General features: G+C 37.5%; 1 protein-coding gene across 6 annotated transcripts in view; it reads right to left on the bottom strand.

Moving 5' to 3' along the window:
* Nucleotides 1–26,653, bottom strand: part of CADPS2 (calcium dependent secretion activator 2) — a 495,178-nt gene that overhangs the window by 93,515 nt on the left and 375,010 nt on the right. For 4 of the 6 annotated variants that reach the window (XM_058529077.1, XM_058529069.1, XM_058529040.1 and 1 more), the window contains 4 exons: nt 23,186–23,249; nt 19,986–20,109; nt 17,889–17,909; nt 15,266–15,316 (listed from right to left, as the gene is read on the bottom strand). In XM_058529077.1, coding sequence (XP_058385060.1) covers nt 15,266–15,316; nt 17,889–17,909; nt 19,986–20,109; nt 23,186–23,249 — 260 coding nt within the window. The remainder of the gene's footprint in view (nt 1–15,265; nt 15,317–17,888; nt 17,910–19,985; nt 20,110–23,185; nt 23,250–26,653) is intronic. The other 2 variants (XM_058529050.1, XM_058529059.1) reach the window with 2 other exon arrangements.

Here is a 26,653-nt window from a genome sequence, read left to right on the forward strand (position 1 = left end):
CTGAGAGTACGCTGTGTCCTCCTGAAACTTAAAAAGTCTAAAACATTTTATTCTTCCTATTAAATTTACTGAGAGGATTGAAACTTTGTACTTGAACATAATGGCACTCTAATACTTTAAATAAATAGCATTTTTATCAAGTACACTATGTATGCCATCTCTGGCTGACACCCATTTGGCTACAGCCAAGAAGTTTAATGCATTCTATAGTCAGAACTCGCTTAGATAACAAGGTTATCAATAGCTCCATTAACAATCTGAACACTGGGAATATTTGAGAATTCCTCCTTAAAACGTTCACTTTCACTTTTTGTAACATTTCTACAGCAGTTCAGATGTCTCTATATTCTCCAAGCTTCCCACTAAGTTGCTGATTGTTGTAATACATTTCAAATAGTGACATTTAAAACAAACACGACAAAAGTAGCAAGGTTTTTTGATGAATTTCAATGCACTGCTTTTGGCTATGATTTCTCTTCATTATGGAACATTTTTACTTTTCTATGATAACACTCCTTGGTTCCTTGAAGCAATTCCTTTTAATTATACCTCTGTACAATTAGGAAGAGATCTCACTGGGGAAAAGCTAGGGAGGTGGGAAGATGTAAGAAGACAGCTTGACTGTTTTGCTTTAATTTTGCTTTTCTGCTTCAGAGATGGTGCATATTTCCAGCACATTCTTGGCTGCCTCCTTTTCTGCCATTTCCTGTGGAAGTCCCTAGTGGTGGATACACAGTGATACTCCTAGTGAAGGTTGTAAGGGGCCATGGGGAGAAGACCAATAAGATCATTTCAGTTCCTTTTCCTCCATACAGGATATGTAGAAATTTGTAATGTATTTGACCTTAACTTGTAACAGACTGATTGCATCTGTACTTGTAGCTAAATAAGAAACAGAATTCAAGATGGTGTTCGGTTGGATCATGGAAATAATCTCATCACAATACTGCTTTGTCTTCTCTCTCTTGCATGTAGGTCATAATAACCAGCTAGGGTGCATCAAAAAATAATTCCTGAATATGCACTCAGGTTTCTTGCTTGGTTCTTCAACATCCCCAGATTTTGTGGTCCTGAATTTGATTCAACATTTATTGCATGTAAGGTACTGTACTAATGACTGAGGGGATACAAGGATGAACAGGATAATATTTCCGCCTTCAAAGAATTTATGTCTATCTCTCCCTAACCAGGTTATAAGGTAGAGGATAGCTATATACCATCCATTTTTGGTCACTATGAGGAAATTCTGTGATACAGCTCCAATAGAGAGTGAATTACATGCACTAGTATGCAAGACCAGGGTTATTAGCTTGCAAGAAATAGGAGCAAAGATATGTGAATAAGGCGGCTTTAAATTGCTCATGTATAACATATGGAACTCTTTAACAGGAAATTATTCTTTTAGTGGGTGCGTGAACTCAGAACCTTTAGATCAGAGAAAGCTAGCAGCAGTCTGATATTGAAGTCTCCCACCTTTTTCCTCCTCCCATCTGAAGAAAAAGAACTCACTCCCTCTTCTGTTGCCTTCACTCCCCCTAAAGAACATAAATCGGATGGATAAGGACAAAGCCCCGACATTCAGGAGATAACTGAGGTGAGAAACTCTAAGACTTAAGAAGGGACTATAGGGATAACTGCAGGTTCTGGGAAAAAAGATGAGGAAAGAGGGGGAGGAAATGGGAAAATGACCACTACGTAGGGAAAGGAGTTAAAGGAAGGACTACAGTTTGGAAGGAGTAGGGAGATTAGCAACATGAAGCATTCACCTGGGACACTCTGGAGGCCCAAGCAGTGAGGCTTTGCCTTACAAGGTTTAAAAGAACAGGAAGTTGAGTCAAGGGTACATCTGATTTCTTCTACCTGGAACCCCAAAGTTCATCCAGTGGCAAAGACTGTCACCATCCTCTCCATGGACTGCCAGTTGGCAAAACTTATCTACCCTCAGACTCAGCTGAGGAGTGATGGAATGAATCCTTCCATTTCCGTGTGCTCCTCCCTCCATCAAAGTAGATAGTGATTGCTCCCTCCTCACTCCTCACCCTACAGAAATATAAGGCAACACCACGTTACTTAGACACATGCTGCGTACTGCAATCGGCACATAGATGATTTGTTACAATTAGAAAGATTGGCAAAGGTTTCATCTGAGCTACCTCCTCCATGTTAGATGCCTTCTCCTATTCATAACCTCCTTCAGGCCAACCTAGCTAGATCAGGGAATTTCTACTGGCTCCCTACAACGTTCTAACTTGAACCTTAATTCTTGTCTGGTGTCAATGTTCTCCCTCTTTGCATAACCCAGATTGATGACTCAGTTGGAAAGCCTAAGTTTTATTGAGATTTTATGACCAATCCTCTGGCTCCAAACACAGCAACCGTGCTAAGCACTATAGTGCAAGAGACTAGGACAACCAGGCTCCTGGGAGTCCTAATCTGGGCCAGATCTGAATACTCATAGGCCTTCTTATCCCAAGAGGAAAGGAGGGTGGGGGATAAAATACTTTCTTTCCCATTAAACAAAACCACCCCTCCTCTCCCAAACCTGACTGCCACTTTCTTTCGAGTTTGACTAGGTTAGATGATTCTGGGGCAACTCTTTCTACTTAGTCCCCTAGAGCGAATGGTATATAACCTGCTGGCTAAGAAGACTGCCTCGGAATCTAGGGGAGAGGTGGCTTCTAAACCTAAACCCCATTTCCCAACTCTTTAGGGTCAACCTGACCTATACTTGCCCTAATATCAGATTCTCTAAGACCTGGCACTATCAACTGGTGCAAGAGAATGATGCATCATTGATTCTTTCCTGGTTCATCTGACTGCAACCTCTCCTGGTTCTATGAGTGCTGGAATACATATTGCTCTAATCAAGGGAGTATCTTCAGCATAGATCTGTGGTTCTCAACTTCAGCACGCTCAGAATCACCAGGAGACCTTGTTAAAACACTGATTGCTTGGCATCATTCCTAGAGTTTTAGATTCAATAGGTCTTGTGTCTGGCCCAAGATTTGGAATTTCTAACACGTTTCCAAGTGATGCTGATGATGCTGGCCTGGGGTATGCACTTTGAGAACTACTTTGTTGTTGTTAGTGCCCTTGCGTCGTAGCAACCCTGTAAACAGCAGAGTGGAACCCTGCCTGGTCTTTTTGCACCATCCTCTCATCTTCTGGGGCTATATCAGCCAATGTTTTACTGCTATCCGTAGGGCCAATCACAAGTGGGTGGCCAGATCCTTCTTCATAGTCTGTCTTAGTCTGGAAGCGCCACTGAAACCTGTCCACCACAATGCTGTTATTTGAAATACTAGGGCCATAGCTTTCAGCATCACAGAAACAGGTAGCTGCCATAGGATGACAGACAGGTGGTATGGTTCCCTGACTGGGATATGAACCTGGGCCATAGTGGTGAGAGAACTGAATCTTAACCACTAGACCACCAGGGCTGGCCTTGGGAACTATTAGTGTTTATGAACAACAAAGTTAAAAACAAAGGTGCCCTGTTTAAGCTTTAGATTATTTCCTCTTTTACCTGAAATCAAACTATATCTTATATAAACTTCATTTTAGAAAAAAGATGACATTTTCTGTAGAATCTGAACACATTTTACCTTTCTGTAATGTTATCCCAGATCAGATGGGGTACATATTTGGACAATCCTCATATGTATGAATGAAAATCTAGGATGTTATTGCCTCCCTACAGCTGTTTAAAATCCTTGAGAATATTAATGCCACAGTTGTTTGAAAACAATAGGTCCGTGGCCTCCTAATTCCAAGGCTCCCTTTGGGGCCAACTCATTTAATGACCCTGTCATTTAAAGCAACAGTTCCAGTTAATACCTCCTTGGAATTAACCATGTTAATGATATAGTACTTTGGAATAATTGTCCTGTGATCACAGTCACATTAACTGCTTTACCTGGATTATCTTTCACATCAATAAATTCATTTTTAAGCAAACGGTCAGCTGTGGAACAAAGGAGAACTGGCCGCTGGAGTATGGGCCAATGGCAGCCAGACTGGATCCAAATTGAGCTATCTCCACAAACCAACCGTAAGTGGTGATCCATGAGTAATGGGCCATAAAAAGTCAGACACATATGTGAGGTACATGTCAGTGATGCTTTGTGAGACTTTCTTTAGGAGAAGTGTGGAGACATACTCTCCTCTTAAGATCTTAAAATAAGGGATGGTGATGGAATTACAGAGAAAAGATTACATATAAAATTTAATAGTTGGTTTAACATTGGTCACAGGCTTTTATAGTTATGTGATTTATAAGCGCGGAGAAACACAGATATCTTGGTTTGAGTTTATTCAAGTTGTCCTTTTAACTATTGAGACCCTGGCTCTCCTTATGTTAGTGAAGCAGGAAGATCTAAGATCTCACGGGAAAAAAAATATCTTTTTAGTGCTGCTGGCTGCAAGGGCTATGAGGGCTTAAAAGAGAATAAAGTTTTCTATACTGTATATTTAGTTTGCTCTGGTTAGCTCTAGCTAGAACCATGTTGTAGGATTCTAATGACAGCATACAATTTTTCCACTGGTAATTTTACAGCTAATTGCATAACAAGGGTTTTTCTAAAGACTGGTCTTTAGCCATGAGATATACATCTCATATATATATCTACATATATACACACACATATATATACACATGTGTACACATATATATATCACACATGGATATACATCCAACAGCTGAAACTGATAAATGGTCTCCTCGGTTTTACTGCTCCCTTTCTATATATATATTACACCCACTTCCTCTCAATATACAGATATGGAAACTGAAAACCGTAATCATCATCTCAACTATAGTAACCGCCGTGCCAATATGAAATTATCAAATAATTAAGGTCTATAGCATCTTAAATTTCATGCTTAGTCCTTCTTGTTTTCTAATTACATTTACTTAAAACGGCCTTTCCATGGTCATTTGCTATATTCATGCATAAAAGAAGTACCATCACACCTCCACTCACATCCTCCTCTGGTCCCTTAAACTTTTTTTCATTCTCAAGAACAAAGTCTGCCCACAAACAACGGGGGATTAGGCAAGGCAGGATGCAGTGAGGCAGCAGGGGGTGAAGGCGGTCTGCTCAGGAGTGGGCAACGGGGAAGGTGCAAGGGCCTCCAGAGGCTTGCCAGCTGGGAAGCAAGCTGAAGGAGAAGGAAAGAGAAGTTTCCTGGACACGGCAACCACCATATAAAAGATATAATTTGAAAAGATTTGTAACCTTGGGTGCTAAGAAATTAGTCAAAAGATCTTGATGTCTGTATGTATGTCTTTGTTTCCTTTGACATAATCAAGATCTGTTAGGCCAGCCAACTCACACATCAGTGGCGATAACATATTTGATGCTAAGATTTGGAGAAAGTCTCTTAGTTGGGCAAGTGTAAAGACCAAGTACAGAGAGTAGGCTTGGGCTTAGTGACATCTTGAATGTTTCTACAGTTTTAACATCCTGGGTCTGCCAGCCACTGTGAATATGTGTGTATGCACTGATGCCTCCCGGATACTTTACAGGTTTCCTTTCTGAAATTAAAAAAAAAAAAAAATCCGGCATTACAAACACTTCTATTAGATCTTTTAATTTAGTATATTAACTAAATTAAAGACTTCTATTAGATCTTTTAATATAGCTTGAAGCTATACCGCCACTTAGTTATGGCCTACAAGTAATAACTCTCCCTAATTTCCAAAACCATCATCTATCAGGGCTTTAAGTACTTACAAACTCTGCTGAGAAATAAAGAGGTGAAATCTGTCAGTTTGCATTACCCTGGTTTTGTGCAATTGGAAAAGACTTTTTAACACATCTAAACTACTCGGATTAACAAGGTGCTGCAGGAGCCACGCTGCTATATGTCACTTGGTTTACCTGTTAACACATGTTAGTAAATAAACCAGAGGGTCGTCAATCAGTTGGTTTCAAACTCTGGATTTGGAGAATGATAAATTCTACAAAATTGCCCATGAAAGGAAGAAAGCTTGGTATTTCAAGATTGCATTTATCTGTGAATCACAGCCCATATAAAAAATCCACAACACAAATACATGACACACTGTCAAGTGAGCTGAGTAAACGGACATTCTTTCTGAGACCTTCTAGGGAACAGGTGTCGAACACTTGTAATGAGATTTCCATGCATCTTTTGAGAAAGGAGATAAGATTCTAGCAAAAGCTGCTCAGAGTGTCATAGATCACAGCTGAGGGAATAATTCCCAGTAAGGAGCACACCAAAGGAGACATTATCTAAATGTTTTGTTTTCTCAGGAAGTGCTTATGTTCTTGCTAAGAATTTTTACAGAAGGCAAATACTCAACAAAGAGAAGCTTTTGGAAGAATATAGGTAATGTTTCCAGATCCTGGGGAAGCTGGGATATATTCAATTAAGCACTCCTGATGCACTATCTTGTGCAGTTACCTCCTATTCTCTTGTGAATCTTCTTTCTTTGGAAACTTTGTGAATCCATATGATTCATGGAGCTTTCATGGCATCACTTCAGAAGGTGTGAAGTATTTTTTTCAAGCATAAATGGTTGACTGAGGATTCTATGTAGAAAAGGAAGTAACTAAAATGGAACATGCTATGTTTTATAAGAAAGTTAAAACAATTTTATTTCAACTCAAATACTAAACTTGGAAAATCATCGAGGAAGTGAAAGATAAAAGTATGACTTGGGGATAGTTACAACAAACAGAAATACTAAATTCACGATGGTGGATACTTTCTTCATTACGTTGAGGGCTCTGATCTCTCTGGACACCATGTTTCTATCAGAGAAGGATTCCATTTGTTTTTATCCATTAGTATGCCCTTACTTCTAACATCATCTCCGAAACAGCCTCTCCTTTACCCACCGATTTGTGGTCCCACTTTATTATGGATGAAGCACATCAGACCCCCATTTATCCATGAGTCTATCTCTGCATTCCCATTCACAGGCTTTGTAATATGGTCTTAGCATCTGGCAAGGCAAGTCTCCATACCGTTTTCTTTTTTTTTTTTTTTTTTTTGGTGAGGAGATCAGCCCTGAGCTAACATCCGCCAATCCTCCTCTTTTTTTTTTTGCTGAGGAAGACGGCCCTGGGCTAACATCTGTGCCTATCTTCCTCCACTTTATATGGGATGCCGCCACAGCATGGCTTACCAAGCAGTGCGTCGGTGCGCGCCCGGGATCCGAACCAGTGAACCCCGGGCCGCCGCAGCGGAGCGCGCGCACTTAACCGCTTGCGCCACCGGGCCGGCCCCGGCCGTTTTCTTCTTTCTTAAATTGCCTTAGTTATTCGGTGCGCTTTATTCTTCCATTTAAATTTTAAAGTAAATTTATCAAGGTCTTCAAAAAAAAAAACAAACCCTGGAATTCTGAAGGATACTCCGGTGAATTTATAGATAAATTTGGGGGAAGAGTTTATATACTATCACATCATCCCTCTGAAGGGCATGGACCCTGTCTACATCTATTTAGATTACTCTCTCTGACCTTTGAGTTTCAAAATTTTCTTTAGAGGTCTAGGAAGTTCTGTATGCTTTTGGCAAAGTTAATTCCTGCACGCCTTACAGTTTGGTTGTCACTGTAAAAGGTACCATTTTGGGTTTATATTTTCTGGCTAGTCAATTGATGGTGTGGAGCAGTGGTCCACTGGAGATCCCCAAGATCTTTCGGGGATCTGTGAGGTCAAACTGTTTTCATAATAATATTGAAACGTTTTTGCCTTTTTAACTGTTTTGATATTTACACTGATTGTGTAAAAGCAATGGTGGGTAAAACTGTTGCCTCAGCACGAATGAAGGCTGTGGTACTAAATTATACTCATCATTGTGTTCTTCACCACCATGCACTCAAGAAAAAAAAAATCTACTTTTACATCAAATGTCCTTGATGAAACTGTAAGAATTATTAATGTTATTGAATCTCTGCCCTTAAGTGTACATTTTTAAAATATCATCCATGACAAAACGAGAAGTTTGTATAAAGCACTTCTGCATAATGAAGTACAGTGATTGTCTAAAGGAAAAGTGTTTGTGCGCTTGTTTGAGTCTAGGGCTGAATTTTTTTTTTTCACAGAGAACCATTTTTAGTTGAAAAGACTATTTATAAAGTACGGTTGTTCAGACTTGGTCCTTGGCAGACATTTTCGGAAAGATGAAGTAAACCTGTCACTTTAAGGAAAAAAAAACAGTATTTGTTGCCAATGATAAAATTAGAGCTTTCAAGGAAAACTAGAATTTTAGAAAACTTCTGTCATGAGTTTGACAGCGTCCCAAGACTTCAAGACTTCTGATGAGACAGGGGTGATATTAACAAGGGTGATTTTTTGATATTATAGTATTATAATTAATAATATTATAATATTAACACTAAGATGATCATAATTCAGTGGGCCAATATTTTCCAAACAATCAGTACATGGTGTTAAAAAATCATTCATGGTGAAAGATTTATTCAAAGTGCAGGATAAACCAATTGAATTTAATGTAATAGTATGAAAAGTTCATTGGTATGATTTCAGATTCCACATTGCAATTAACCTGTAAGAAACTATCACTTGTTGAGTTTTGGGGCAATATCATAGAATCAAACCCACAATTATCTGAAAAGTCAATTAAAATATTCCTCCCTATTCCAACTACATATCAGTACGAGGCCAGTTTTTTTCCACATATTTCAACCAGAATAATATACTGCAATAGATTTAGTGCAAAAGCACATGAGAATCCAGCTGTCTCCAAGGCAGCCATTAAAGAGACGTGTAAAAATTTTTTTCATAAAATTTTTATGTTGACAGGTAATGGGGTTTACTACTGTTATTTTTAAACATTAATATTTTATAAATTTCTCAGTTTTATTCCTAGTATAGTAAATATTGGTAAATATAACCCACTCAGACAAAACCTCTTTGTGATCTGCGTTAAGTTTTAAGAGTGTAATGGGTCCTGAGACTAAAAAGTTCAAGAACCACTGGTGTAGAGAAAGGGAGAAAGGGTATTGATTTTAGCAGGTTGACTTTACATCTGGCAACACTGCTAAACTCTTGTATCTAACAGGTTCTATTTAGATCCTGTTGAATTTTCTAGGGACATGATCATTTCACCTGCAATGCTGGTTTTTATCTCCTCTCTTTCCACTCTTTTGATTCATTTTTTTCATTCCTTTTATGTTGTTCAAGACTCTCAGTATTGTGACAATGATAGTGTATGTACTTGTCTTGTTCCTAATCCTAGTGGGAATGCTGCTAAACTTGCATTACATAAAATATTTGCTGTAGGTGTTTTTCTATATGAGATTTATAGAGCAGAGGAAGTTTTTCTAGGATGCTAACAGTATAATTTTAAATCATATATAAGTATTGATCTGTTTCACAATTTTTTTTTTAACTTCTACTGAGGTCATACGATTTTTGCTTTTAGTTTGTTAGTTTTCTGATGTTCAACTACTTTTATATTCCTGGAATAAAGTCCATTGATTGTGATGTATTCCCAATACATGGTTGGATTTTGTGAGCTAATATCTAGGAATTTTACTCACAATGAAATAGATGCTCACAATGAAATGGGCCTATAATAATTCTCTTTTGCTCTATTGTCTTTATCAGGTTTAGGAATCAAGATTACATTTGCTTCTTGAAATAAACTGAGTAGCTTACACTCATCTCCTATTCTACTGAATATTTTGGATATGAATTATTATTTTGGATAGGAATTATTTGTTCCTTAAAAGTTTGGTAGAACTCGGCTCTAAAACCAACCGTGCTCAGGGACTTGGGGATGGGAGGTCTTTGATAACTATTGCAATTTGTTTAAAACTTATTGGCCTAAGTTTTGTTTCTTATGCTGATTATACCATATACAATTTTTCAAGAAATGTATCAATTTCATCTGGACTTTCAATTTTTGTATTTGCTTATGATACTCTTCTATTATTTTCTGTCTCTTGTGTCTCTAGTTATTTTTCTCTTTCATACTGTATCTGCATCTTTTTTCTTAATCAGTCTGATGGAAGTCTATCTTACTCTATTTTTATTTCTATTCTCCATATCACTCAGCTTTCCTTTTATATTGTCTACATCTTTCTCCTTTCCTGCTACCCTCATTCTGATCTCCCGTCACTAAGTTCTTCAGCTGTATTCATCTTGTATCCGATCTTTCTTATAACCATATTATTTTCATAGCCAATATTTCCATTTTCATTTGTTCCTGCATCATATTGCTAGCATTTTCCTATATCCTCTTGAGAATATTGTGCTCAATTTAAATTCTTGCTCCATTGGGTCCAGATGGTACATACCACTTACTTTATTGCCTTTACTAAGGGCTGTACTCCTCAGGAGTCTAGCTATTTTGTACTGAGAGCTCATGATCATTTGCAGGTACTGAGAACAGGATGATGGGCAGGCCCTTCCCTGTGTCCTTTGCAGGGACTTTGATGAGAGAGCAGCTCAAGCTTCTGCGCAGAGTCCCAGGCAATACAGAACAAATACTGATAATTTCCTTTTGCTACTAATCCATTAAGCAACTCCTATGGACAGGGATTTACCATTAAACTGTTAGATTCAAAGCAGCAGCACTTGGCCAACAGTCTCCTTAGGTTGTAATTCACTAGGCTAGAGGGTTTGCATGCAGAGTGGAGGGGTGACTGCCTGAGGGTGGCTCAGCCCACTCCTGTTTCCATCAATATCTCACTGCAGCACAGCTGCGGGCCCTGTCTTGATAACACCGCAGCTACTGGCCACCTGGCCTACTGCTACCAATTCCAATGGCAAAAGGTAAGGAATTGACTGTCTCAAGGCAATGTAAGGGAGAGACAATAGCAGAATTTAAAAGTTTTCCTCCCTTCCACTCGCCCTCTGACCAGCCAGACTCCAGGCTAGGGTAATTCCCACCAGACAGATTCGTGAGATTGGACGCCAAACTTCTTGGGGCAGAGAAGTGAAGTGAAGATGAGTGAAATGAAGGGGAGGGTATATATTGTTCTTTGGATGGCAGCCTGAAGGAGGTGTGGAGCTCAGGATAAGGCATTTTTTAGGGAGATACCGTGGTTATAGACAGAAGAGAAATATGTCGAAAGAAGACAGAAGAACAAGCCACAGGAAAAAGAAGAGATAAAGGATGGAGTAAAGTCCACCCACAAAGAGGTAGGTGGAATTGGGGTCAATATTATGGGTGGGTGAGTCAGCCTTAAAGAGGAAGGTACTTCCCCTCCTGATGGTGGAGAACAGGAGACATGGGTAGGTGTGGATGCTCTATATGTAGTTTGTACGTATAGAGCTATAAAGCTGAGGCGTACAAGGTTGAAAGGAAGTGACTGCCCTCAAATACCCTAACTTATGTATCATTTAAACTTAAGATCAAGTTCCTATGATAGCCTGATTTGGAATGAGAACATTGTTGAAGATCGAATCAAGTTTTCATTTTTATATGAGATTAGTTATGACCATCCCTGATTGAGACTGTCCTTATTTATTTAACACATACTACACTACTATAGAAAGGAGAGAAAGGATGATTTATTGACAAAGAGACTATGCATCAAGGAAAGGTGCCATTCATTTAGGTCACAGAACACCTCAGCAGAGGCATGACACATCCTTCAGTGCTGGCAATATTAATTCCAATATAAGGGATGGAAGGCCCAAACCAGAGGGCAGCGTGACAGTGCTGCCAGCAGTTTTTCATGGAGTAACACATACTAATGCTTTCCCAGAATTAAACTCAGGTAAAATAGCAAGGATGTTCAAGGAATGCAGACTCAGAATCAGTTTTAGAGGAGAGCAAGCAAGCTCAGTGTCCTTAAATGTCTCCATGGTTTGTCCAGAGTTAACAGAACCCTTTTCCTTTCCTTTGGTCACTAAAGCTGGGGGTAAATACCGAATGCAGAGGCCCTGAGAGCATTGCAAGCATCACCATCATGCTGCCACTGGAGTCCTCATTTGACTGTTCACTGGGTTGGTTACCTGAGGAGGCCCAGAGCTACTGTACAACTGCACAATACACTCTTCCTCCGTCTTAAGCTCAGTGAGGTACACACAGAGCTTCAAAGCACTGTCAGACATAGGCAAATAATGTCTTCATCTACCCCTTCTAGTCAATAATGCCTGCAACTCCTGCTCATGCGCCCAAAACATCTTTTGCTACATAGGAATTAATCTGTCAACATTGTCATGAGCTAATTAATTGGTGTGAGCACAAACTATGTAGTGTGGGTTGTTATCTTGAGTGGCTGGTGAGGTGGTGGGAGAAAAGTTGAGGCAAATAAACCTACCAGAAATCCTTATTTATTCCAGATCAGACGTGGAAAAGGCCAAAGTGAATTCATATTACTTACTTAGTACTTAAAACGGAATACGGTCTTAATAGTTTCCGGCGTGTACACTACATAGAGTAAGGCTAATGGTGTGGCAAGGAAGTGGTGTTCAAGACATCTAATTCAATATGTTGATGAGAACATACTGATAAGAATAGTTTAAAATTAACATTTCAATTGTATCATAGATGATAGAAATCAAAGTAATTTATGACTATCAGAAAAAATTTACCTTCTGGGGAAATTTAAATAGTTCACTGACCATCTGAAAAATACCCACAGCTTTTACTTTTATATAGTGCAAAAATAAATTTTAATTTGGTCCCTATCCAGATGATCACAGATGCTAAATCAGTGTAGCTCAAGCAATGAGTTTTTACTACACATACACACATTGCTTTACAAACTAAAAACTTTTTACAGATTTGTATTATTTTCTCAAATATTCTAAAGAAAAAGACAGTAAGTCTCTTTGTTTTAGAGCCAGAAACTGTATCAACCAATTTGTCCCTAAATCATTAGGTGACTCAGAAGCAGAAATGGTCACTGAGATTTTACTTTCAGGCCAAGGTCCCTCCATCCAAGCCACACTATCCAAAAAGGCAGGAAGGAAATTCTTTAATTGCCTGTTGTATTCTTTTTAGGGTGAGGATTTTGTTTCTTTTAATATACAAATTACCAACTGCAGAGTGTTGCCACTGCTTATGGGAATGCAAAATTTCAGGTGTATCATTTAGATATTAGTAACCTGAATTCAAGGTAACATTAATACTCAAAAATTTTTGACATCAAATTTATAAGGAAACATATAAAACTTTTATGAGAAAACTGTTATCCTAGAAATATTAGTCAGAAACTATTCACTAACAAAAAATATTTTCATCAACTGAGCAGTTTTTCATATACACACGTCCTTAACCAGAACAGATTTTATTTATTTATCATTTACCACTACACGCTGACAATGGAGTGCTAAATTAAAATGCCACCCAAACAGCAAACACATCCTAATGACGTCAGGACTGCCACAGTGCAACTTCTCCTCTCAAAGACAGTACACGGCCCTTGGGGACAGCATCACTATCCAGTTCATCTGAGACTCTGAAAATGAGAGCACTGGGGTTAGACCTGGGAACCTGGCAACCAGAGGGCCCAGACAGATGCTCACTGCACAAAGACTCTGCCTGTTCATCTCATGCTACCTTTTGTCTAGGGCGCCTCCACGTTTCCAGATTCACCATGAGCTTAGGTGCCAAATTTATGCAAAAGATCTCAGGTCAAGGCAAGTGCTAAGGAAGGCCTCCCCGCTTTTATCGTAAGTCATAATACGATATGTAGTTTTCAGGAGAACGCAGGGGCTGTTGTGAGATGTATTATTGTTGTTCTTGTCTATAAGAAATGCCTTGAATTAAAGAAAAAAATGGTTTCTTCTTTAAAAATAATAGCTAATTTGCATCAACAAGGCATGCGATTAAAAAACACTATTGGGAAAATAAAGTTTCAGTATTATTTTGAACCCAAGATTATAAAGAGAAAGGATCTTATTATTACTTAAGTAGTATAGTTAGTGATAAAATTAAACCAAAGAAGAAACGAGTTGATTTTGTAACAGTGTAAATCTCAAACATTTCTTAGAATTAAAAAAAAAATAGCTTTCTAGAAATTTCAAGATTTCAAAATAAATTGTTCTCATGAAACACATGCAAATAATTCCCAAGAAGCAAAGACATAAAGGCATTTAGAGAGAGGTTGTTTGTTGTATTTCATCTATTACAAAGTTGTAAAATCCCTTTACTTTGCAAATTTGTGCTGCCAATGGAGAATGTGAAGAATTCCCAAGGATAGAAGAGAACTGCGAGTCAAAACTGAGCATCGTGCTGAATTACAGAACCAACTGAAACAGGTTCGATTACTAGATACTGCTAATGCAATTCCTATCTATAACCTCTGGCTTCTGTGATCCAGAGTTAACGCCTCCTTGCACCCTACTCCCATGAAAAGGACGTGAAATTCCAGTTTAGTTTTTCCAATCTTGTTATTTTTAAGCGGTTAGTTTTTGCTCTATATTGTTAATTACTCAGTGACTGGTTTGAATGACCTTTTGCAAGCCAGCTTGCCAGTTTACAGATGCTATAAATGGCCTGATCACTCCCTGTGCCATAAACTCATTCACTTATTCAATTAATATTTATTGAGTACAAATATGCGCCAGGCACTTTTCTAGGTACTGGAGATAGAGCAGTTATTAAAATACAAAAGCCCTGCCCTTGTGGGGCTAACATTCTAGAACAACAGTTGGATGAACAAACTATACTGTATGTTAGATCATAAGTGCTACAGAGAAAAATAAAGCAGGGAAGAGGGAGAGACGCTCTGAGTTGGGTGGACGTTGCGAATTTTAATCACTTTCAACAGCTGACACTGTAAGATGTGTGGGGAAAAATAAAAAAGATTCGCATTCTGGAGTCCAACTCCTAGCCTTACACTAGGGACCTGTGCTGCCCAATTTGGCAGCCACTAGCCACAGGCAGCAAATGAGCCCTTGAAATGCAGCTACTCTTAACTGAGACATGATGTGCGAGTCAAATACACACGGGATTTCAAAGACATTTTATGAAAAAATAATGTAAAATATTCCATTAATAATTTTGCATATTGAATACATTTTAAAATGATATTTTAAGATCTATTGGGTTAAATAAACTTTATTATTAAAATTAATTTCACCTATTTCTTTTTATTTCTTTAATGTGATTACTAGAATTACGTTACATATATGGCTCTCATCATATTTCCACAGACAGCACTGTTCTCAACTCCCTTTCTAACGTCCATGCATTTTAACTGAGTGCATATTTAACTATACAAACTTGCCAAGAAAGGGGAGGGAGGAGGATACAGGAAAAGAAGATGACAGCTCAATAGGCAGATAGTGGGTTCTGATCTCCCACTTACTAGCTGTGAGACCAGGGACTGGCTGGTAGCTGGTAACCTCTGCTTCAGTTTCTGGAAAAAGGAATAATAATAGTATTTATTATAAAGGGTTGTTGTAAGGAATGAATGGATTCATGTAAAGTACTTAGAATAGTGCCTGGCACATAAGTGTTTGCTCTTATTACTAAATATCATTATTTCTGGAAAAAGTGACCCTACAAGTATCAACCCTTGTCTTTTGTGATGTCGCTAAGGTGTTTATCAAAAATTGCCATTACTTTGAATCAGACAGTCTTGGAGGTGGGGCAGTCAGTGGAAAGAGCATGAAGAGGATTCGGGTGTCTGAGAGACATGGGTAGAAATCTCAGGTCTGTTGAATTTTAATAGCAACAGCATAACCTTGTGCAAGTGACTAACATTTCCTGAAGTCTCAGTTACCTCTTCTGTAAAATATTTATTAGAGTTGTCTAAGGAACTATTGAAGCAGTGTAAATAAAAAACGTCTGGGGCAATAGGCAGTCAATAGATGACAAAATTATGATAAATCTTGGGCAGAATTTGACTCTTTACATGTTACAAACTACCTGAGGATAATGACTATAACGCTCAAGAGAGTACTGTTTGAAAGTCTTATCAAGCATTTGAGCTCTTACACATGCAATTGATATTCTCATTTTTACTCACTTTTAAAAGCACCCCCGAGGACATTTACTAGATAACCCTGTTAACGTGCAACCAAATGCAACTAAAGGAATATAACTACACTTCTTAAAAACCTCTCTTCTGTTACTTCAGGACATTCTTCAACTGAGATTAGCTTTCCCTTCAATCCACTTAAATTACTGAGACTACACTGATTTTTTTCTCTTTTCTACGCAAGCATTTAATTTTTAAAAAAGTATTTTTCCTAGCGTTACTGGCCTGTACAGTCGAGCAGGGGTATGGGTGTTAAATACGTGTGAAGGGAAGGCTTCCATCTGGTGGAAGTGATGTGTAGAGGGGACAGCACGTTCCCTCTCCCTGCCTCTCTTTAATGGGAACAGGCAACCGCCTCCACCCTATCCTTCATGAAGGCGCATTGTGACCCCTTTATATTTCACGGGGGAAGAAGCATAGCCTCTATAGGCTGTGGATCAGGACACCGGACTCTTGTGCCAGCTGGCCAACTTATTTACTCTATGGCAGTGAAAAAGCCACCAACGACCCTGGACTTCTTGTCTGAAAACTATATAAAAACTATTTTCACAACAGAAATACTGTGGGGAATAAAATGCCACAAGAGGTTTTGAAAAAGTCCGTTAAAGAGCATGGCGCTGCGGCTACCACGATGGGCTGTCATAACAGGGGATCGTAGTTTCATGGTTTTTTTTTTTTGTTTTTTTTTTTGTGAGGAGATCAGCCCTGTGCTAACATCTGCCAATCGTCCTCTTTTTTTGCTGAGGAAGACGGCCCTGGGCTAACATCTGTGCCCATCTTTCTCCACTTTATATGGGACGCCGCCACAGCATGGCTTGCCAAGCAGTGCGTCGGTGCGCGCCCGGGATCCGAACCAGCGAACCCCGGGCTGCCGCAGCGGAGCGTGCGCACTTAACCGCTTGCGCCACCGGGCCGGCCCCTCATGTTTTTTTTTTTTTTTTTTTTTTTAATTCATTTTTTCTAAAGTGCACTTTAGTGATCATTGTAGGGGTGTACTTTCCCCTTTTCCTGGCTCTGAGTGTTTTGTTTCTGACACTTTCTAGGGTCAAATACGGGAAAAGAATTGAAAAAGGTAGGGAAAAAAGAAATAGAGCCCTTAATGGAAGCCTTCAGTTAAAAACAACCCAAGCAAACTTGCCTCTAACATTGCACGCAAAATTTGACTAAAGTGAGAAAATTAGGACTAGAAAGGATCATCACTTGTCTCGTGCTCCATGGTTTTCAGATGGAACTACCTAACCAATCTCTTCTCTCTCTCCAAAGTACTGAAGACCTGTGTTGCGTGAGTGGCACAGTGCTGGGTGCTGGGGCACAACAGTGAGCAAGTTCAGTAAAGAGCCTGCCTGCAAGGGGCTGAAGACGAGGTAGATAGAATACACAGATATCAGCACATGCAACTAAATTCATTGCAATTGTGATAAGTAGCACAAGGAAGAAGTAAGAAAACCTTTTAAAATTCAGAGACCCAGAGAAGAACTGTTTCCTAGCAATTTCTTGAGAACGAGATTTCATAATCTCTGCTCATTTCTATGATTAACAACTTTGAATGCTTACTTTGTATTTAATAGCATTTATGCCTTTTACTCTTATATTTCAGGAGTGATAAAGGAAAGATGGTCCTCTTTTCTAGTTGTAAGAGTCCTTCAGATATTGGCGACAGCTTCCAAATAAGATTAGGGTTCATGCTTAAAACATAATGCACAATATTAATACAGCCTTGGGGGTATTGCTTTGAATTCATACCAAAAAATACTGCTGAACTTTTACAGAGATAAATGGCCTATATTTTCTCTACAGAGCATTAGCAATAGTTGCAACAAAATCAAAGTATTTCCAGTACCTTAGTCAAAGTAATCTAATAGCCCTGGAAAGGAGAGGGCTATTTATCAGTATCACAACACACCACCATGTTAGAAATAACGGCACTGCATGCACAAACATGAATTACCTGTTTCCTTTTCTGCTGGGCCTAAAACATAAGAAAAGAGAATTTAAGAGAAAAGCAAACTCTACCCATGTTGCTCACATAATGTAGAAGGCCAACCAAGCAAAGAAAAGTAGCCCACTTCCTATTTCTAACCTAAATTTTGTCTTGTTCTTGGTCTGATCCTGAGCACAAAACAAAAGCACTTTATTTTTTAAGATAGAAAAAAAGGGGAAGGGCAATAATGAAAAGCATCGTTTCTCTCATCTGATAAGCCTGCATTTTGTTTTTCTGAAAGGAGACTGCTCAGTAGTCCTACCCAACTGGATTTCTAGGATCCATTTTCTAGAATATTCTCACGCTAGACTGCAGATAAGAGAGAGATGACTCCAGAAAAGCGCGAGGTGGTCGAGTTCCCTGCTCACTGTCCATTTGGTCCTATTATAGGCTTTCTCTAGCACAGACTTGTTTTTATGAGTGATCCAGAAGATTAACTATATTTTTCTGATCACCAGTGTTAACACGGTTGTCTAGCTGATTAACGAAAGAAGCCCAAGGCTATGTAAACTAAAAGAAGGTTCTTCATTTTTCCATATTAAAATGGTCTCTATGACTAGAAAATAGAGATAAACAAATATACCATGTATCTTTTCACTATTCTTGGACCAAGTAACGGCAAAAAATATTAACTAAAATAGACAGTTAAGAACAAAAGGATTCTCCCAGTCTTTTTGGATAGGGCACATAATATTTGGATAGGGCACATAATATTTGGATAAAACAACATTGTGCTTATTCAGGTTGTCCACAAACTTTTTTCTCTTTGCCAGATTTGAAAGGTTTGAATATGTCTATTTTTATATCAATTCTTTCAATCTGTGCTCACAACACTCAATATTCCCACAACATAAAAATTATTTGAATGAGTATTCAAAATGTGAAAATCAATCTATCTTCCACTTTCCCCAAATGATCTAATATTCGCTGCTTCTGCTTTAACACAACATGATATCATAATTAACGATGTTAAACTGGTAACTAAGGAGGTTTCATGTTGTTACTCTCGTGATATAATATTGGTTGCTATAGTGATGGGATGGCTTTTTTGTTAATCACTCAGGAGGTTGGTTATCGCATGCTTGTTAGAAAGCTTGATCAGATTTGGAAAGAAAAAAGAACATAACACAGCCAATTATAATCAATCTTTTTCATTGTCCGAATTTTGATGAAATTATCTTAATATCAACTAATAAATTTATAATTCATTAAGTACAGTTTTATATTAAGTTACTAAAATATTTCTAATGAATCACTTACTTTTATTTTTAGATACTTTTAGAGATTTTTAATTTTAGATATTTTTATTTTTATATTAAACATTGCAAATTTTTTTCCTCCTTAAGTTAATGCTAAATGTATCATGCAAGCCAATTTTATGATAATTAGAACAAACAATTTGAGGCCTTTTCTATTTTAATTATATCAAAGGATTGAATAAATGCTGATTTTCTGACTTTTGCCAGAAATTTCAATCTACTTATTTCTAAACGTCTTAAATCTCAGTATCCTTAATAAATAAAACCTTGAGAAAAAAATGCACAGTCTTCTCAAGAGATCTCATCTTCCAAATGCATCAATATATTGCAAGCAATTAAAAGTTGCAGGGAATTCTATCAGTTTATTTCAGCCCTCACAATAATCAACAAGTTTCCTCCTTCTCTGAGTGACAACGTAGAACAGAAAATAAAATTATGTAATACTACACTGTTACTGATCAGAAAAGAATACACTGCCCATAGTTTAAATGTTAGACATACTTACAGTAATGTCAAAAAATACAACCCATGAAAACACCTTTTGGTTTCTTGAAAACTCAAAATAAGAACAAAAGACAACTTAAGCACGAATCCTGGGTCTTTCATTCAAGCAGAGTCCCAGGAGGCATATTAGGGCAATGAATAGGAAAAAGCTCTTCAGTTCACCAGCTGAGATTTTAATGAGACAGTTCCCTTTGCCATGGTACAGGTTTGTTCAGGAAAGGAAAGGACTTCTCACAGAAAATTCAGTTAATAGGCACTGTTGGCTCTCACTGCCACTTTGGCAATTGCTCACTGCACTGACCTTCTATTTTGGCATATTCTGTGAGTCTAGTGTAATTGATCAAGGCAGCTTTCTCAAGACATTTTCTGACCACTTTTTTCACCTCTTCTGCTGGTATGGGAGTGGCAATATCTTTCATTAAAACCTACAGAGAGAAAGAGAGAGAGGGGGGAGAAAGTGGGGAGAGAGAGAGAAATTTACTGTATAAAATAAATACTAAAGACAAATTACCAAATGCTCCCAGACCTGTGACTGGGAAGGGGTCCCAGGTAACACTGCAGGGAAGTAATGAGTGGGCACTTCACAACTGGGAACGTAATCCTCCAGTCTTGGCTCCTCCTGTCTAAGCCTCATTTATGCACATCAAAACCTCCCATAGGCCAAGCCACCATTCAGTGTGACTGCCACTTTTCCTCCAGGGACCCATGACACTATTAAAGCAGCTGTTTCAGATCAGGATTACAGTCCTTGGGACAAGTTATAAACAAAGTTTGCCTTGCACATCCCTAATTTAAAAGCTTTAACTCTTTTGAGCAATATATATGAAAGCAATAATAAAAATCCCATTAAGAATAAGCTTCATCCTTGAGCTCTATAAAAATCAAGACCTCTAGTCTCATTAATTAAACTTTAATAATTATGATCTGCTGAGGGGGGAGAAAATTTTCTTTGTCTAAGTGAAATGAATAGTGTTATCAAATGTTAAAACACATGGAAACTTTCTGAAACTAAAAAAAAATTAACATTATTTTCTGTTGCGTTCCTAAAATGTGTTTTTGGATTTTTTTCCTTAAAAAATATTACTACTGGCAAGAGGAAAGCACAATTATATTCAAAACTCAAAATATAATGTATTTAAGCACTTTTATAGTGACTCATTGATAATTTTACTTAAAACTTTCTTATTGATAAAAATATTCACCATAAGATTTGATTATGCTATTAGTCAAACTATTTTTCCATATATTTAATGCACTTTCTTCTTGCTTTGCTTACATTCAAATTATAAAACATATGGCAAAATGTTAATATACAGAAGACAATGCTTTTGTAAGTGGTCTTACTGTTCTATTAGTCTTTTATTTTGAAAGAAATATTGAAAGAACATGAAAACATCCATTTCATGCTTTATTATTTCATTCTCTTTCGATCAGCCTTGGCCCTTAGGATTTTACAATCTCAGATTTATTCAATCACTCAAGCATTGGTGATCCTTGACAACATATTTTAATTTTGTTAGGCAAGGTTTCTTTTTGAAAACAGCAAACTTCATCACTTATAAATTTTCTCACTTATCAATTATCCTTCATATTCTCATAGTAAAATCTTTAACACACTGACATATACTTGGCACTTAATTAGAACTGCACATTAGACTTTTTGTAAGTCAGAAAAATCCTTTTGTTTATAGTAAAAAATACACAAGGGTTAGCATGCACTATTGTTTTTAATGTGATTAGTACTAAAACTTAAATTTAAGATTACTTTTGTCCCATATACAGAACCATGAACTTGACTTTTGGCCTTTCCCTCGGTGACAGACTTTTAAATAACAGAAATAGCTGTTAAAATCAGAATGTAAATGTCTGTTACAGAGGTGAGTCTAGGGTTGAAATCAGGCAATATTTCATATTATCTAGGAGCTAGACACTTAATTTAGAGTGGGGGGAATTGAGTCCTCTTTTCTGGCAAAATGCAGAGAAAGGGTTGGCAAGCTCAAAAAGTGAGACACAACCTGTCTCATGTTTCCTCTCCATGTTCTTCCAAGGCATCCTAAGTATCAAAAATTCACATGTAGATTTTATTTTATTTTTCTAAAAAGTCAGTAAGTACAGAGACGTGAAAATGAAAAAATGGCCCTTACCACTTCTCTCTCAGCTCAGCAAGAGACATGATTAGTGACTATAACTGGAATAAGGGTCGCTGTTCATCCTGCCACCTGTCAGTGCAGGGCACGAGGGCATCACTGCTATTACTAACTCTTCCCTGCTGGGGATGGGGGGCTCTACCATGGAAACCAGAGCACAGAGAGGCTGCCCTAGGTACCCAGAATGGGATACCCTTCCAAAAAGTAAAGCGGTCTTTAAGGATTTTATCTTATCCATGGTACCTTAATAAATAGGATGAAATAAATACTTTGAAAAGACTGGGTTACGTGAAGCTTTTAATATTATAAAAATTCTAATAAAACAGATAATTAGTACAATAATATTTCTATCACACAAGGCACAGTAATCAAGGATAAGACAGGGTATATAGATGAAACCAATCTAGAATCCAAGGATCTCATTTTAGTCATCAATTCTAGTCCTCACCTCTCAAGTCCTTAAAGCAAGACTGAGCAACGTCTTTCCTTTTTTGCTTTTAATAAAAGTGCTAACAAACAAGGTAGTATCTGGAATTCATTTGGCAGAAAAATGGACAAGAACAGGTACCTGAAGTCAATGAGTCAGGAACAAAATAATCATGTCATGAGCTAGAAAGGATCCCTAGAAATTCTTTTTAATATTGATAAGGAATAGTCGTTGTTCACATCACTTAACTGTTAGATTCCAACTAGCTTATGAATCGTTTTATAGACATAGATGAAAATGATATTTCCTTTTCAAACCTAATCTACCACAAACACAGGAGTGGAGAATATACTTTCATCAATAAAAGATTTTTAACACGGATATGAAATCTTGTTTGCTGTTTATTTTTGGTGGGAAAATGAATTTCTATAATTCATGAATTCATTGAAAGTAACACAAGTTGAAATAAATTCTAAGATGAATTAAGAATGAAAGGAATGATATGTCTGTGACTATTAAATGAACAACTCTTAAAGGTATGAGGAATACGACAAGGAGAAGTACAACTAAGTCAGGAGAGATAATAAAGGAGACACATGAAGTCTGAAAAACAGAGATAATTATACTTAACTCAAAAAAACCTACTTCATGAGGGAAAAAAAGAGGTGGGAAAAATGGATACTACCAAAAAGATGCCATGAGCTCAGCATAGGATGGCAGTGGGAGGCTCCAGAAAGGCTTTGAGGGGGAAGAAGAGGGATATAGGGGGTTTGAATGTAGTAAGAAAATGTGAGAAATTGCTGAAATGCTGTGGACTCAGAGGACAACACAGGTGTTGTGAGGAATAGGACTGTCTGCCTAGTTTAATAAGTAAAATACATAGCAAGTGAGAATGCAAACAATTTATAAAGTAACGTTCAAACATACCCTTTCAAGCAACGAAAGTGTAGCTTTTAGAGCACCTTCAGGTCGTCCGAAGGGAAAACAGTATCTTTAAAAACAAAAGAAACAAAAAGTCAAACATTTAATATCCAAGACTTCTAAATAATTCCCTCTTCTATCACTTGGCCTTATTGGAGAACAATGAAAAGTGGTTAAAATAGCATCGAAAATTTTATCTGCGGAAGTTTACCTAGTCCCGTGATTTAAACGTCTTAATCACTAAAGGCGTAAACTGTGATGAAAATGGTTCTCAAGTCTTGATAATATATGGACAGAAAGAACACAGGAAAAGAAAAGACCCTTTAGGGTCCTATGAGTAGAGATACTTAAACTGCGGTCCCGAATAATTTCTTGTTTGAGGTTTGTTGTTACTCAAGCTCTACAATAAAAGGCAATGATTTCCCCCATTTCATCCTCCATTTATGTGCGGTTTAAGATATAGGCGTACACCACAGACATAACTTCTAGGACAAACAAGGTTCCAGCTAGACCCCTTTCCAGACATTTGCCTGTCTATGCTGGTGTCTAACCCTTCAACCTGCCCACACAAAACACATAAACCTTCTGCAGCGCTTTTGCCAGCAGTCGTTTATCTGCAGTATTTCTAGTCCCATGTGCTCCTAATACACACCAACTGGATGGCAGGCTACGGATGTTCTGAAGTCAGGGTCAGAGGCCAGGAGACTGAGTGGGCTCCTCCGAAGTTAGTTGCCACATGGTGGTGACAAGCTTATTGCTCTTTACAAGGGGGCCCCTCTTCAGGTCACTTTCCATTTCAAGAGTATGGGACGTCAGGGCCACTTCATCCAGCTGGAGCTCCTCGCTTTGTTGAACCAGATTCAGCAAAGCACCCCCTCCCTGCCCACTGCCTGGCCCCAAGACCCATTGCTGTAAGCAGTTGGCCTGTGCTTAGGCTGCCACCTTGCCCTGACTTAGAAATCTTCGAACTAACAACATGAAAGGAAGTTTACTTATTTCTATGTCCTTTGCCATTATTCAGGGGCTTAGTAGACATATTTTCCAAGATGTAATTAACAATGAAATAACTTATTTTCACACTGTAATTTGAACAGGTTTCCTTATATTTTAAATTCAATTTGTTTTATAGGACCAAATTTTAAAGAAAAAGGTTTCTCACAAAGCAGTAGTTGAACTTACATTAGGGCTGGGTTTTAGTTTCGTGAAACTTTCATTAGTCTCAGATAAATGCAGGTAATAAGTGTCATTAATCTAGGCTCTCAAATTTTTCTTCAGAATACTGTGTATCATTTCATTTACTGTTAAAAATTTCTTTCACTTAATCTTGCGTCTATGCACCCTCTCACCCTCCCCACACACACAAAAAAGCCACAACCAATTTATTTTGATAGAGTTTTTCCAGTGCAGTGGTGCTTTTTAGAGCATTAGCAAATTAGCAAAGTAGCTTTAATCATTCTGTATACCATAAAGCTTAATCCACGTTTCAATAAAACACAAATTGGGTTCTTGTAGTCCCCTCCCCCTGCTTAAATCTTTTCAGTGTATTTGCATAATCCACCCATTGTCTTTCCTATTGTTGATTTCCATTAACCTGTGGGTGACACATTTTATGAATGGAACGTTACTGATCCCCAGATTACATTTAGCATTTCAGGGCTCTGAGGTCCCACTGGGTATGTTCTGAATTAGCATTAGCTGCCCATGATGTGTAAATAATTCAACACATTACAGAGTAAAGTAATCCTGAATCAATAAAGTACAGAAAATAATGACACAGAAGCTTAATTAATCTCTACAAAACAAGTTTTAAAAGAAGGGAATCATTTTGTTCTGCCTTTCAGAATAAATATTTTGGGTTTTTACCACTTTGACAGCTAATAGCAAAGTGAAGTGGAAAACACTCAATTATCAAATAAAATTCAACCAAGTTTAATAGCTAATCTGAATAAACTGAAATCACCAATTCGCACTTTAATAAATTACAGATAAATGAGCCTGCATAGACCTGTCCTACGATTAAGCCATTTTTTTCCTTAGCCATTTTTAAACACAGTATTCATTTTTATCAAAGTTACATATGCACACAGTCTAAGAGGAAACTTTGTAAAAGGCTTTTAATGAAAAACAGAAGTCCTTTAATGTCAGTTCCACCCCACGCTCCAATTAATTTCTCTAGAAAAATATCTTAACTTTTAGCTGATTCTTTTGGCATTTAAACGACATATCCCTAACCTACATGCTAATATTTCTAATTCTTGATTTTTCAGTTTTAGATATTATCTGACTAACTTCTCATTATGGAAGTACTTAGATTTTTTTAAAAAATAGCTTTATTTAGAAGTGTGACATAACAACGAACTGCGCCTATTTAAAGTATGCAATTTGATAAGTTTTGATCTATGTGTATACCTGTGAAACCATCACTACAATCTATGTAATACACATATTCATGAACCCCAAATGTTTCCTCTCCACTCCAGGCAATCATTGACTTACTTTCTGTCATTTGGATTAGTTTGTATTTTCTCTAACTTGATGTAAAAGAATTTATACAGTATATACTTCTTTGGGTGTGATTTCTCTCGTTCAACATAGTTATTTTGATATTCATTTAAACTATTGCATGTATCAACAGTTCATTCCTTTTTATCTCTCGGAAGCATTCCAATACATTTTTTATCCATTATTTGTTGATAGTCATCAGGCTTGTTTTCATATTTTGGCTATTATGAGTAATGTTGGCATGAACATTCACATAAAAGTCTGTGTGTGGAATATGCTTCCATTTCTCCTGGGAAAACACCTAGGAGTGGGATGGCTGGGTCAAATGTTAGATGTCTAAATTTTTAAAAGCCTGCAAACTATTTTACAAAGTGGGTTGTACAATTTTACATTTCTGTAAACAGTGTATGCAGAGTTCCAGTTTCACATTCATGCCAACACTTGCTAGTTCAGTGTTATTTTTTTAAATTTTAGTTATACTAATAGGCATGCAGTAGCACCTCATTGTGGTTTTAGTTTGTATTTCCCTGAAGGGTAACGATTTGAGCATCTTTTCACCATCATATATCTTTGGTGAACTATCTGTCAAAACAATTTTTTTTATTGGGTTGTTTCATTTCTTATAAAGTTTTAAGAGTTATTTATATATTCTGTTTAGAAGCCTCCTGTAGGATATGTATCGTGCAAATATTTTCTTTTATTCTGCGATTTCTCTCTTTATTCCCTTAACGATGTCTTTGGAAGATCAAGTTCTTAATGTTGACAAAGTTCAAGGTAACATTTTTCCATTTATGAATCATGATTTTGGTGTTTTAAGAATCTTCGCTTAGTCCAAGGACACTGAGATTGTTTTCTAGATCCATCCATTTTGAGTTAGCTTTTGAATCAGGTGTGAGGTATGGATCCAAGTTAATATTTTGCATTTGGATATCCAATTGTTTCAGCACTATTTGTTGAAAAATTTATGCTTTG

The sequence above is a fragment of the Diceros bicornis genome, chromosome 3 (genome assembly GCF_020826845.1).
Source record: "Diceros bicornis minor isolate mBicDic1 chromosome 3, mDicBic1.mat.cur, whole genome shotgun sequence".
Lineage (NCBI taxonomy): Eukaryota > Metazoa > Chordata > Mammalia > Perissodactyla > Rhinocerotidae > Diceros > Diceros bicornis.